The sequence below is a fragment of the Corvus kubaryi genome, unplaced genomic scaffold (assembly GCF_017639235.1).
Source record: "Corvus kubaryi isolate FWS band 111438036 unplaced genomic scaffold, C.kubaryi_AGA036_p1.0 37397, whole genome shotgun sequence".
NCBI lineage: Eukaryota > Metazoa > Chordata > Aves > Passeriformes > Corvidae > Corvus > Corvus kubaryi.
Genome location: NW_024581136.1, coordinates 11439998 through 11453370, shown reverse-complemented (window position 1 = coordinate 11453370; position 13373 = coordinate 11439998). Strand labels below are relative to the sequence as shown.

At 51.6% G+C, this 13373-nt stretch overlaps 1 protein-coding gene across 1 annotated transcript; it reads right to left on the bottom strand.

The window, feature by feature from the left end:
* Positions 1-6276: 6276 nt before the first annotated feature.
* SST (somatostatin) lies at positions 6277-7896 on the bottom strand. Its single transcript, XM_042042419.1, has 2 exons — positions 7672-7896; positions 6277-6782 (listed from the first exon to the last, which is right to left on the bottom strand). Exons 1-2 carry the CDS (start codon positions 7807-7809, stop codon positions 6570-6572), a joined length of 351 nt encoding a protein of 116 aa, XP_041898353.1. The 5' UTR covers positions 7810-7896; the 3' UTR covers positions 6277-6569.
* Positions 7897-13373: the final 5477 nt, after the last annotated feature.

Sequence of the window (13373 nt, the reverse complement as noted above, 5' to 3'; positions counted from 1 at the left end):
GTTGATGGTGCCTGGCAGAAGCCGTGGGATCCTCCAAAGGCACTTGGCCAGCAGCTCAGAAAACTTATCTGGGTTGCCCTCAGCAGTCAGGCTGCCTTGAACTAGCTTCAGCAAGGCACAAAAAAATCAGCATCTGGTCAGATTTTTCCAACACCCTCTAATGAAGACATTAATGGCTGTATTAGCTTCCAATTTTCCTCTATGTTCCATTCAGGAATTCTAGCATGAAGCTAAAGAGATTGTTCATTACATCCTTGAGCATTTCCTCTAAGGCCTCCTGAGCCAGTTTCTTCTGGAGGACAGAGTTACAGGATGACACAATTACATCACAGAATGATTTGTTCCTTCCCTCATTTCTTATCTGCTTCCTGCTGCTGGTTGATAAACGTGATTGATTGAAAGCTGGCTACAAGGAACTCATTAATGTGCCCAGACATGGCTTCTACTTTGTTCCTCTGTCTCAGGATCTCCTGAATTTCTTTCATTGCCTTGTTGCTGGTGTCAGTATCACCACTGCTAATGTGACAAGTAAAGGGATTGATGGTGGAGGTGACATTATGACATGTGTCATCACTGTCTGAGGAGATAAGCAGGGTTTGGAATTCAGGGTTCATATCTAACTGGATTATATCTTTCAGTCTAAAGAGATTGTGTTTTCTGCAGACCAGCTTGCTCTCTTGCTCACTTGATTGTGGAGGCAGTGTCTGGGGAGCCATATCCACTGCTGAAATTTCCTCCTTGAGAGCAGGTAGGCTCTAGCTTCAAGGGTGGATCTCTGCATGCTGACAAGAGACTTCAGATCTTGTGTTTGAACCATGCTGAGGTTTCTCATTGAAACACATTGTTGAAGAAACTCTTGACCTGCCAGGTTCCTGTTTTGCAATATGACCCAGCATCCTCCTATGTTCTTCAGGAAGATCCCCAACTGTTTTGAACAGGCCAATTCCTTCCTGTGCCCCTGCCTTTGCTGCTTAGACTGTGAAGTTTCAGAAGAGCTGAGTGAATGAGGAGAGGATGAAAAACAAAAAATGCCGAGGGAAGAAGATTTGCATGGGAGCAGTTTCTTGAAAGTTGCCATTAGGAAAAACCCACTGCATTTTACCCTAGGTAGAACACTTAACTTATTTCCACGTTAATTAACTTTATTCTGTTATGCTGAAAACTGGCAACTGTGGCATGAGAAATGCCCTTTAGAAATGAGAAGCAGGGACTTAGTTTGGGGAAAAAAAATCCTCATCAGTGCAACAGCAGTGCCTGAATCCTTACACAGCTCTGCCCCCCAAAAGTGCTGCTCCATGGAAAGCCCCTCTTTTCAGGAACTCTGACTGCAGCCCATCTCCCTGCAGTGAGGCTGTAGCCAGAGGTGGGACAGCCCCTGGCTCAGAGGACCCACACCCTCAGCATCTGCTGGGATAGAAACGGACCATGAGCGGGGCTCTCTGTGCTCTTTGGCTCTCTCTGCTGGCTGCCGAGCACCCCAATCCTGGGCTTGTGCTCGGCGCTGTCCCCCCACATGGCTCCCTCTGGGGAACACGCTGCTGTGGGGGCCAGAGACACAGGCTGAGGAATGTCACGTTTGAGCCTCTAGGAAGAATCACAAACCCTGACAGGCACAAGAAGTAAAGCAGAAGAAAAGATTTGCCAGGAAAAGATTTACAAAAGAGCCTTGCAAATGTGACAGCTAATTTCCAGGGGGATCCTTTTTCTTCCTAAACTTCAGCCATGAGCAAAAGGAGAGATTTTCCTTGAAGGCAGAGCACAGAGCTCTGTGTAAGAGAGTAAATAATCTACCTTGGGGCAGAGCACCATCAGCCTTGCTGCTGGGCTGGGAGGGAATCACTGACTTTGGCTCTGTGCCTGGGACATCTCCTAACAGGGGTTGTGGGATGAGTGTGGAGGGCCCAGAGCATGTCTCAGCTCACCTTCTGGGAATGCTTTTCCAGAGCTGGAGGACAGGAGTGCTTCATCCTTCTGCACCACAGAGCACAGCAGGCTGCTGGCTGCAAGAGACAGCTGCAAGGGAGGGGGGAGACAAGCAGTGGAGAGCCTCAGGAGGGATGCTCTGTTGTTGTATGCGGGACCAAGTCAGTTTCTCTGTTGTCCAGCAGCCAGTCCAGGTGATAAACAAAGCCTGGGTTTGCATTATTTCATGTTTTCTCAGGGAATATCTTTGTAGAAAATACTACGGACCTTTGTTAAATTAATTTTGTTGATTGAATGACCAGGTGTGTTTCTTTATCAGATGATGCTGGAAGTAATAGCTCATGGCACAAACTTGCATTTGTACTATACATATGAAGAAAACTGAACTTGTGGGGTTTTTGGTGACTTGGTTAATTTTTTTCTTGTATTCCACAAGTTGTTCATGCGGTAAGTTTCCTAAGACAGGGATACAAAAAGCTTTCTGAGATGCCCACAGTATCTGGCCAAACAGCTGTTCTCAGCTGTGTTGGGAAGAAAATAGCAAATAATTCCCTAATAAAATAAAGACAAAGGTGAAGAAAAAAAAGAATAAAAGTGGCTTTTATTGCATTATTCTGGTGATAAGCTGACAAAGAGTCAGAAGGTGTTCAGTGAGCAAAGAGTACAGTTTGTTCCTTTATCATAATAACTTTTATTGCCTAGGTATATCTTCTCTCACCCTGCCCAATAAACATCATGCTGCTTTGCCTGCTGAGAATTAGGGCTCTCTTGCAGCAGTGAGTGCTTCTCTCCAAGTGCCTGGTGCTCACCCATACCGGGGCTGGGGGCAGATCTGGTGCTCCCCAGAGATGCTGGGAGTTGGGTGGGATGAAAGGGAAGTTTCCTGTGGTGGGGGCAGAGGTCTGGGAATCAGAGATGCTCCCAGTGGCTGCAATCTGCTGGCTGCAATCTGTAATGCTTGTGAGGAGCCCCAGAGGCAGAGTAAAGGCAAAGGCACCACAGAGCATCTTATGGGCTCTTCTGGGGGGAGGAAGGTTGTGCCCATGGGTCCAGGTTCTTGGTCTTTTCTGCAGAGCCAAAATACTTAGATCATGCCAGAGTGGAGCCAGGATATGAAATCTGGGTACCACAGGTACTTCCTCTGCCGCACAGCTAGGATCACTTCAAGCTATTGGTCCTCAACAAGCCTTCTGGACCAAGGAAGAATTCCCTTTTTTACCAATTAGAACTGCACATAAAAAATAATCTTGGTCTGCTTGCTAGATCAAGAGACATCCCCCAGCATCATTGGAGACTTTGCCTTTGGGGATGGCTGAGAGCTCCTCACTGACTTCCCGTAGGGGATGTGTGTTTCCAGGCCTTGTACAACTTTTTCTGGTTTTCATTAAGGGCAGCTCTTCAGGCAGCAGTTTCAAGCCCTTTTATGTGGTTCCTTATGGACACTTCCCTGCACTGCCTCAGATGAATCACCAGGTTGAAGGTACCTGCAGGAGGGGGATTACTCGGGGTCTGCCTGTGGCACCAAGTGTAAGAGGGGAGATGAATCATCTGAGTGTGGATCATCACAGCCCCTAACCTCCCCCAGACCCATGCTCAGGCTGTTCCTCCATGGAGCCTCCTCTCTGACCTGCAGAGAATGTCTCTTGAAAACCTCTGCCAGAAACTGTTCTGCCCTTTGGCAGCTCAGGCCTGTGGGAGCTGACCATACCTGTGTGTTCATCCCAGACTCAGCCCTGCCCAGCAAGAGTGTTCCCAGCCTGGACTCTGTTCCATGGCTCTGTGTCTAGGGATCAAATATAGTTATTTAATCTCTTTAGCCCATAACACCCACCTATCAAAGGGAAGAAAGAAATTTTTCTTTTTCTTTCTGGTCTCTTTAGCTCTGCCTGGCAAGACTGTCTCCTGCATCGTGTTTGTACAGCTCCCAGCACCTGGGATTGCTGGCGCTGCCACAGTGCAATTACATGTGGTGATACTGCATTTAATACCTTGGAAGCCAGCTCCCCAGAGTCCAGGAACTCCTGAGCTGACAGAAGGAGCAGTTTGTCTTTCTGTGTCTGAACTGAGGACATGCCTTCACTGGTACCTCTTCATTAAGCTTCCCAGAAGCAGCCATGACGTGCCATCAGCTGTATTGAAACAGGCTGGTGTAGTTTGTGAATCACAGTCTTTAATTCCTGCTTGTGACTGAGGATCATCCTCATCCCTATTTGGGATGAGTTTCACTCCAGCAATTGGCAGGATTATACTCCCTTCAGAAGCACGGGTTGAGCATTATGAACAAGGCGAGTAGTGGTCTATTTATATCCCATGAAAGATGGACTCTGCGCATAAGAACATTCAAGCCCCTGGCACCTCCACCCCCCTCCTGTTCCTGTAGCTGCTCTCTTGAGGCTGTCTCAGCATGGAAAAATTAGCTGCTTTTTGAAAGCTAAGATGAACCTCAGTCAACACAAGAGTGAGCAGCCAGGGATGGGGAGGTCTCTGCTTTACTGAATCCCCCATTGGTGCTACACAGCAGCGAAGGAATCAGAAGTGAGCTGGGGCCGTTGCTGTCTCCTCACAGAGTGTCTCCACTTTTTCAAACAGGATCCTGTTCTTACCCTGCCTGCTTTTTAGGGCTGATTATTGATCTATATTACCTTCACTTCTCAAAGATCTTTTTGGAGTCTTTTTCCCACAGTGCAGCCCTGTCCATCCCCCAAGGGTGAGTTAATCCTGCACCAGCTGCAGAAATCCAGGGGCTTAAAGACAGTAAGGCTCTCCCCCTGTCCCCACAAAGTGCTGTGAAGATCACTGTGCCCTGCCCAGTCTGCACTGCACCCAGCTATGGTAAAGAGGGCAGAGCCCCTAATTCCAAGGCACTGCATGTGGAGCAAGCAATTCCCCAGGTCACACCACAAAACCCATCCCACTTCCAAGGGAGGAAGAGAGGAACCTCCCAGGAGCTGGGGAGACACAGGATCATGTCATGGCAAGGCTTCTCCAGCAGATGCAGTATCCAGCTGGCCCAGCAGCAGTCCTTAGACCTGCCTGCAACACAGGCTAAGCCACAGCTGCCCTGCTCCAGGGAGGGAGGGCAGCACCCAGCCCTGCCTCTGGCCCCCTCAGAGGGGCTGATACCAGCAGCTTCCCTCCCTGGGCTTGTCCCTGCTGCCTTTGCCTGTTGCCAGTCGGCTGTGGAGAAGCCCAGTGAGATCTGTGGCAGGGTTGGGATTCCATTCTGCACTCTACAGTTCCGCACTACAAGGGATTCACCTTCCCCCTAGCTCGTATCCAACAACCCCCTGCCCACAGGGAAAGGAGGCGCAGACCAGGAATGAAAGCAATGGTCCATGAGCCATCAGGAATGATGCCCCACAGAGAGTTACATTCAGCACAGACCAGAGGCAACTTAACAAGCCTTCAGCTGGGGAATCTGCCTCCACTGGAGTCCTGCTCAGCCCTGTGCCCAAGAACATCTCTAAGATCCCCCATTTTTCACCCTCCTTTCGCATACGATGGCTACAAAATATTTGTTGTTTTTAATCCTGAATGATGAATTGCTCAGCAAAGTGGCACCTGTCCCCCGTGCAGGATGTTTGCTCTACGGCTCCAATTCACCTGTGAGTGCATGGCACAAACCAGCACAGCCAGCAAGCCGAGACTCTGCAAAAGCAGGAAAAATTTGTCTTCCATTGAGAGAAGAATGTTTTTGTCACAATGCTATCTCCTACCCTGCTGAACCTTTCAGTATTGCCTTTCAAGATGATGAGGTGGGTAGAAAAACTGCTGTGACCAGTTTATTAGATGGAGAGGGGCTGGTGTCATGGGGTTAACATCTCAGCTTTACAGGGATGCAAAACCTCCCCCTGCACAGCAGAACAGAGGAGAACTTTCTGAAAGAATCCCAGAAGCAGTGTTTGTCGGGAATGCTGCAAGGAGTAAAATATGCCAGGTAAGAAAATATTTTAGTGTCTGTGGCTGAGGAGGGAATGAGATGTGTAGTGTAAACTTGTACCGAACCACTTTTATCATCCCCATCACTTGAAATACACATCTGAGATTTTTACTGATGCCTCTGGTGATGGGTGTAAATCCTCTGGACTGACTTGAAGTCAGCCAGCGCTGTGGATTTGATTCAGTCACAACTGCAGCAATTTGATTTCTAAAAATATCATTGTGGCTCTAATACTTTAGTAAGACCACAGAAAAAATATCATATTGTGATACACTGTGTGTGTGTGTATGTGTATGTATGTGTGCATATGTGTGGATGTGGATGGTGTTTGCTGCCCTGAGGCAGGCAGTGTTTCGAAGACAAGCAGCCTGAGAGGTAAATTTAGTTTTCTCATTGACCACCGAGCCTCAGCATCACCGTTTGAAACATAAACTTTATTGCAACAGAGAATTAAAAATAGTACATTTGAAAGAGTTGCAGAGTGCATGTCATCAAAGAACTAGTCAGAAATCACAACTCAAGCAAATCATGTACAATTGGAACAGAAAGTTTTATTAAAACAAGTGGAAATCAAACTCAAATTTTCGTTGTTTGTTTAATTTCACCATAACTGTGGATTGTGTATTTACAGTCTTCGCCTCTTGTGGTGAAGGTTCTGCTCAGGGCAGGGCAGAGATGGATGGGGAAGAGAGGTGGGTTTCAAAAGCTAACAGGATGTGAAAGTTTTCCAGAAGAAGTTCTTGCAGCCTGCTTTGCGTTCTCGGGGTGCCAGAGCCGGGTTTGAGTTGGCCGAGCGCTCCAGCTCCAGTCTCACTTCATCCTGCTCAGCCCCTCGGGACAAGTCCTCAGACTCCAGGGCTTCATTTTCTGTCTGACTTGGCTCTGAAAGCAGTTCTGCCAAAAAGTACTTGGCCAGTTCCTTGGGGGACAAGAGAGAGAAAGGGAGAAAGAGATAGAGACACCACAATTACTCCTTGATTTCTGGGGGCTCACCACTCTGTTCCTCTAAGATACCTCTGTGCCCAGCTTAGAGACAATCAGGATGCAGGAGGAGAAGAGGAGCCCTGGCTTTCCGAAGAGCCCATCCTGACAGCTGCTATGCAGCAGTTGTGTCAATGGCATCTACCTGGTATGGGGAACAGACCCTGTCCTGGCTGTCACAGGGAATGAACTCGTCTTTACCTTCTCTTCCCACTGCTCCAGCACTCAGTGCCATACTCAGCAAGGCTGCCATGAACCTGCTGCTAAAGTGACACGGGAAAGGTCTTTGGGGGAGCTGGCAGGAGAGGTTGAACTGGTCACCATCTTACTGGGACTTATTTTTCTTCTAGTCCCTCCGAGTGTCAGCTGTCACCCAGCATGGATAAGGACATTGTTCTGTGCTCTGGGGAAGCTGCCTTCATTCTGTGACCCGGAGAAACCCTTGGGAGCTTCACCAGGGGCTCTGCCCCGTGCCCCAGCAGTGCCTGTTCCTCACTGCCCCCAGCACCCAGCTGGACTGTCTCACCTCCCAGCACCAGCTGCCCAACCTGTCGCTGGCTCAGCCCCGGCGGGGAACCAGGGGATCTGTCGGGGAAGAGGGGTCTGCAGCAAGGAACCGAGCGTCTGAAACGGGGTCATTGGGGAAGTCTGGGAGGAACTGGAAGGGTCTGCAACAGGGGTGCCAGGGGCTCTGACAGGGAACGGAGGTTCTGAACTGGAGTATCAGGGGGTCTCTGGAGAAGAGGGAGGCTGCAGCACGGCCGTCGGGGTGCCTAGCGGGGTGCCCGAGGGTACCCGGGGTGCCCGCCCCGTCGCGGGGCTCTCACCTGCTTCCCGGCGGCGGCGGCCAGCGACTTCTGCAGGAACTGCCGGAGCCGCGGGTCCGAGGGGGCGGCCGACACGGTGCCGAGGGCCAGGGCGATGGAGAGCAGGGCCAGGGCGCACTGGAGGCGGCACGACAGCATCTCGCCGGCGGGTCGGGCGCGGGAGGCGGCGGCGGGAGGCGCTGGCGGCTCCGCTGCGGCTCGGCTCCGGCGTTGGGGATCTCCTCGCCGCCCGCCGCCCTTATAAACCCTTCTCCTGACGTCAAGGCGGGGGCGCCCCCCTCGCCCCACGCCGCCGGGGGTGGGTCTCTGGGACGGGGAGGGGGGAACGGGGCCGGGGATGCTCCGCTCTGCCCGGCGCCGGCCAAGCCTCCGCGGCCCCCCCTGAACTCCCCTCCCCTCCGGCCGCCCCCGGCCCCCGGCGCGTTTTGTCCCCAAATCACCGCCCTTCCAGAGCACCGGACCCTGCCCGTCCGCTCCCTCCTCCCCGGCCACAAGCCCACCGGAGCGGCGGTGGGGGGTCCCGGCTGTCACCGCCCACCCGCGGCTCTGACCCCGGGCCGGAGGGTGAAGCTCCCCGGCAGTCGCTCTGCCAAAGCCCCTCGCCCTGGCGCCGGCTCCCGCCCCGTCGGGTGAGAAACGGCTCCAGAATGCGGGGAGCTGCAAACGGTCCCCTTACGGGCCATTGCTCCCGGCTCCTGCAGGGGGTGAGGGGGGCTGAGGTGCCCCTGGGGGTCTCTCCGGCACCGGTCCGTTCCCAGACTCCCTCCCACGGGCAGGTCCGGGGGCAGCGGGAGCTTCCCAGGAGATGCCCCGGCTCCTGCCGTGGCTCTGTAGCTCCGGGAAGCGACGACAAATCGGTCCCGGGTCGGGGCGGGCTGGTCCCTGGCTGAGCCTGCGGGGACCCGTGTCTCCATCTCAGGGTCACTGGACGCGCTGGTCCCGTGGGAGGCACCTGTCCCACTGGGATGGCCGGTCTCCCCCACTCCTCCAGCCTCTCCCTATGAGCTGGCTGGTGCCCAAAATGGGAAAAGCTGCTTCAAGCCCCCGAAGGACCAGCCTCCTCAGCTGTCTCTCAGCTGGCAGGAACAGAGCAGGATGTGCTGGAAAGGGCCTCTGCTGTCAAAAATGGGTATCAGAATCTCTCCTATCTCAATTTCCAGCTGAGGAAAAGTAAAAGATTTGAGGGGACAAGAATTCAATACTGCAAAAAGGTCTCCAGAAACCTTCAAAATGACATTTTGTTTCATGCTGAAATAATGTGCACCCCCCACCCCACTTTCAACCCTGGTGCTGCTGGCTGGGTTTGCTGAGGCTGATCTAGGAGTATGAAGCACGAAACAAAGTGTTCCTGCTCTGTTTCACAGTCCAACAAGATGAATTGGTGCTGGTTGCTGGTTCCAGACCAGGTAGAACTTTGGGCTGAACTGCGACTGCCCTCCCTGCATGGTGCCTCCCTTCCTTTGTGCAGCGAGGCTCTGCAGCCTCACATAGCTTTCATCATCTTCATCCTTCCCAAATTGTGGAACAAAATTAATGACAATCATGAGAGAATAAGCCTTCATTTATGAGGCCCTGAGGGTTGGGTTTACTTGTGCAGCATTTATAGCCAGTTTTTCCCCATCTGCCTGACATGAACAAGTCCAAGCTCTGCGCTCCTGGGACCCTGTCTGTCTTCTAGCACTGGTCTTGCTCTGGGGAAACTGGTGGAGAAGAATCAGACCCTGCTCTGGTTTGGACACATTCCCATGTTTTGGACACAGGACACAGCCTCCTGCCAAGGCCAAGGGAAGTGATTGGACCCAAGAGAGCAGGTTGTCCCCAAGGGCCATGACTGCCAGAGCTTTTCTCTCCACCAAGACACTGTGTTAGCAGCTGGGCCATCATCTCTCTCCTCCTGTGGGCAAAGAAGCAGAGCCAGTCCTGGGCATGGCAAATGGCCAAGGCAGCAGATGCTGGGCATCAAACCTATCCTGGCCCTCTTGCCTGCCTTCAAGAGAGGTTTCCTAGGAAAGGATTCTCTCAGCAACAGTAATTTCCCCACTTTTCGTGATGTGCCAGTAGCAGCAAGCTGGGCTCTCCTATTCTATTTGTATTGGGAATATACTTGTTTTGTAGCCCCCAGGCTCTCCTCCTTGCACAGCCCAGCCCAGCTGTGCCGCACTGCAGTGCGAGCCTGGGCCAGCTTTGCAGAAGGTTCCAACTCCCCACCAGCTCATCCCAGCTCCCACAGCCCAGGGCAGTGCAACCTGCTTGGGTTCCGCAGTGGGGAGGAGCAGAGATGGAAATGAGAGACAGCACTGGATTATTTCAGACTCCCCTGTGGCTTACTGGAAGCTGTTACCTAATGTCCCCTGCCACTGCACACTCCAGGCCTGCACCCCTTCTGTCATTCAGTGTGCCACCCCAAGGGGATGGGGACACTGGGAACCCCCATCACTCCTAAGGTACCATCCTCCTATCGCTTCCACAGGTATGGATCTGCCCTGATGTGCCAGAGGGATGAGTTCAGCACCTGTATTTCTCGGGGTATGGCAATGAGCTGGAGTGCAGCCTGGCACTGCTGCATAGGATGGAGAGCTGTGCTACATTTTGTCACCCTTTGGACCCACCTGTACACCAACATGGAGCTGAGTGCTGTAGGAGCTGGCACAGTGCAGAAACGACCTCCCTGATGAGTGTCCCTCTTTCTCATTTCCTGACAACTTCCTGTGGAGCCAGCAGGACTCAGACACACCTAATGGGATTTTGCAGAGCTGCATAGCTCAGTCAGAGATGGATCGGTTCCCTGTGGGCTGGCAGGGATGGTTTTAGGAAGTTGGTATGGTCATGCTGCCATAAAATGGGGGAAGATACCAGACTTGATTCCTTAAGGGGTTTTGAGAGGCCATTCTTGATGTCCTGCCCAAACCCAGGCTGCTCAGCACCTGGTTCTTCCCCAGCTACCCACGGCACCTCTGTGTGCATGAGCCCAGGACTCTTGAAGATGTTCAGCCCAGAGCTGTTCCTTCCTAGCCCCTGTCTTCACCCACACTTTGTTCTTCATTTTTGTGTCTACCCAGCCCAACCCTGCCCTGCCAACCCTCCCTGGCCATCTGGCAGTGCAGGGCATCCTGCAGCAGAGCAATAATGCCCAATAGGACTTAGGGTTGGGAGTAATATTGTTGGAGTTGTTGTGCTCCCTACAGTCCAGTTCCAGGCAAGCACAGACCCTCAGTCACATTGGGAATACCTGGCTTTGATGTTCACTGGCTACTGTGGCTTTTCCAGACACGTGGGGACAAGGCTTGGAAGACCAGGTTGGCTCTGACTCCATCTCAGTGCAGCCCTGGAGCTGGGTGGCTGTCCCTCTGTTCCCCCCTCTGTGTGAGGGAGGCTGGAGGAATTACATTGTCCCCCAGCAACAGGGGAACTATGACCACACGGAAGTGTCTTGGATTTGTCCCACTGAATTTCAGAAGCTCACCAGAAGAAAGCAAAAGTGTGGTCATTTTCTTCTCTCTGGTCACGCCCTCCATGGAAATGACTTGGCTCCTGAGCCAGAGCAGCCTCAGAAAGGCTCTGACATCCACCTTGGCTGTTTTTACCCTCTTGGGATTCAGTTGAGATTATGAGGCTGGTGAGGCAGGACCAGAGACAAAGCTTTGATGGGAATGTTCCCCTAGAAATATCTCAGCCTGTTTAAAGGAGAGAAACTGAACTCCCATCAGGTCTGAGCCTTGTTGACAGATACAGTATTGAATGGACCAAAGTTCTCAGGTAATATTTGTGAGAATCACTCTGATATTCTCCTTCTGAAATTTTTTTTTCCTTTCAAGGAAAATCTAAAGGAAAAATACCATGTGCTTTTGTTCAGAAAGCTGACCTGAAGGAACCAGCGATGAGGGAGTGGAGAAAGGAAGTCCATCTGCTCCATACAAGTCTGGGCTGTCTCCTTTGGAGGAATCCTGGGGAAGGGGTAAGGGCAGACCTCCAGACATCCTCATGGCTGGAGCAGGCATGGAGCAGCGAGTGAGTCGCAGATTGATTTACCAGTTCCCTTTCCCCCAGCTCCTCTATGGGATCAGTGTGCTCTGAATTTTTTGCACTCATTCTCCAGCCAGATAAATCCATCATCCGCTCGGCTGTGGCAGAGGCAATTCTGTTCCTTTCTTTCTGCCGCAGCGCTGCAGGGCATGTGGCTTTGCAGACGATTGAATTGCATTGAATTCCTGTGACTGCTTCCTTACCCCCACGCTTCCAGCTTGCTCCACAGACCCAGAGCAGTCCAGCAATGCGCGGCTCTGTGCGCACAGGCTGCGTGCTCGGCAGCGAAGCGTGCCCTCTGCTGTCACCGCAGCTGTCAGCCCGGTTCCTATTGCACCTTATCTCCCTCGCTATCACCTACTAAACACTCTCCACACTCTCAGCTCTGCTTTTACGAGCAGGACAGTTTTGCCATGGATCACTACCTTGCCAGCAGGGAAAACTGCTTTTCTTTATATTCTAGCATTCAGGCTGGTAGGGCTGACCGGTGATCTGGGAGCCAGGGTGTGACATTCCTTATTCTTTCTCTGGACATGCAGCTGGTGCTGGGGGGCAGCAAGGAAGCTGCTACAGCCCAACAGCTCTAGCAGCTTGCTGAAAAGCTAATAGAGCAGGTTCCTGCCCCGGGAGATCCAGATGAGTGGAGAAAGAGTGGTCAGTCATGCCTGAGTGACAACAAAAACCAAGAGTTCAATAAGGGAGAGAGACTGGCTGAATGGTACCATGTATCCCTGGAATGGGCTACACAGAGAGCAGTGATATTGGGGTTGTACATGAACAACACCCATGAGAGGCTTCTGTTTTTATAGTTAAACTTGGGCACAGAACCAAAAGAATTTGCCTCTCCATTAATTACAAGCCTCTGGGATTTCTGCTCCAGTATCAAAGAGGGAGGGCAGCCAGACTGCAGAGGTTCACAGAGGTGGGATTCTAGTACCTAATTTTTGAAATGTCTCTGTCTAAGAGCTGGAGTTGTGTTTAGGATTTCTGATGCTGTTGCCTGAGATTTATTCCCAGTCTCAGACACCTAGGATACTGCCATGGCGTCTGTAGGGCTGGTGGCAGCCGCCTTGAAGGGAAAGGGAAAATGAAAGGGAAAGGGAAGAGAATGGGGAAGGAAAAGGGAGATACATGGGAAAGACAAGGGAAAGATCAGCACAAACACATGCAGAAGCACAGCTGAACAGGCTGAACTGAGAGTTATATACCATGTATAATATGAGAGTGAAATACCAGGGTGTTTACCTGTACTACTGCAGTGGCTGTCAGGAGTCAGGGATGGGGCTGTGTTTGAGGCTGTACAGAGAGATGCTGGCCTGTGCTATGAGGATTTACTAGCATAAGGCAAGAGATGATGGGTACAGGTGGATGAGCACACAAAATCAGGAAATAATACAGGACTCTGCTTTCTCTCTGCATATAAATCTCCCCAATAAAGACCATCTCTATTCAGCCTGGAAAAGGCTCCGGGGAGACCTTATAGCACCTTCCAGTACCTAAACGGGATTATAGAAAGTTGGAGATGGACTTTTTTACAAGGGCATGCAGTGACAGACAAAGGGGAATGGCTTTAAACTGAAAGAGGGACAATTTAGGTTAGATATAAGGAAGTAATTCTTTACTGTGAGGGTGGTGAGGAATAGGTAAACTTGAGAAGCTGCGGATGCTCCATCCCTGGA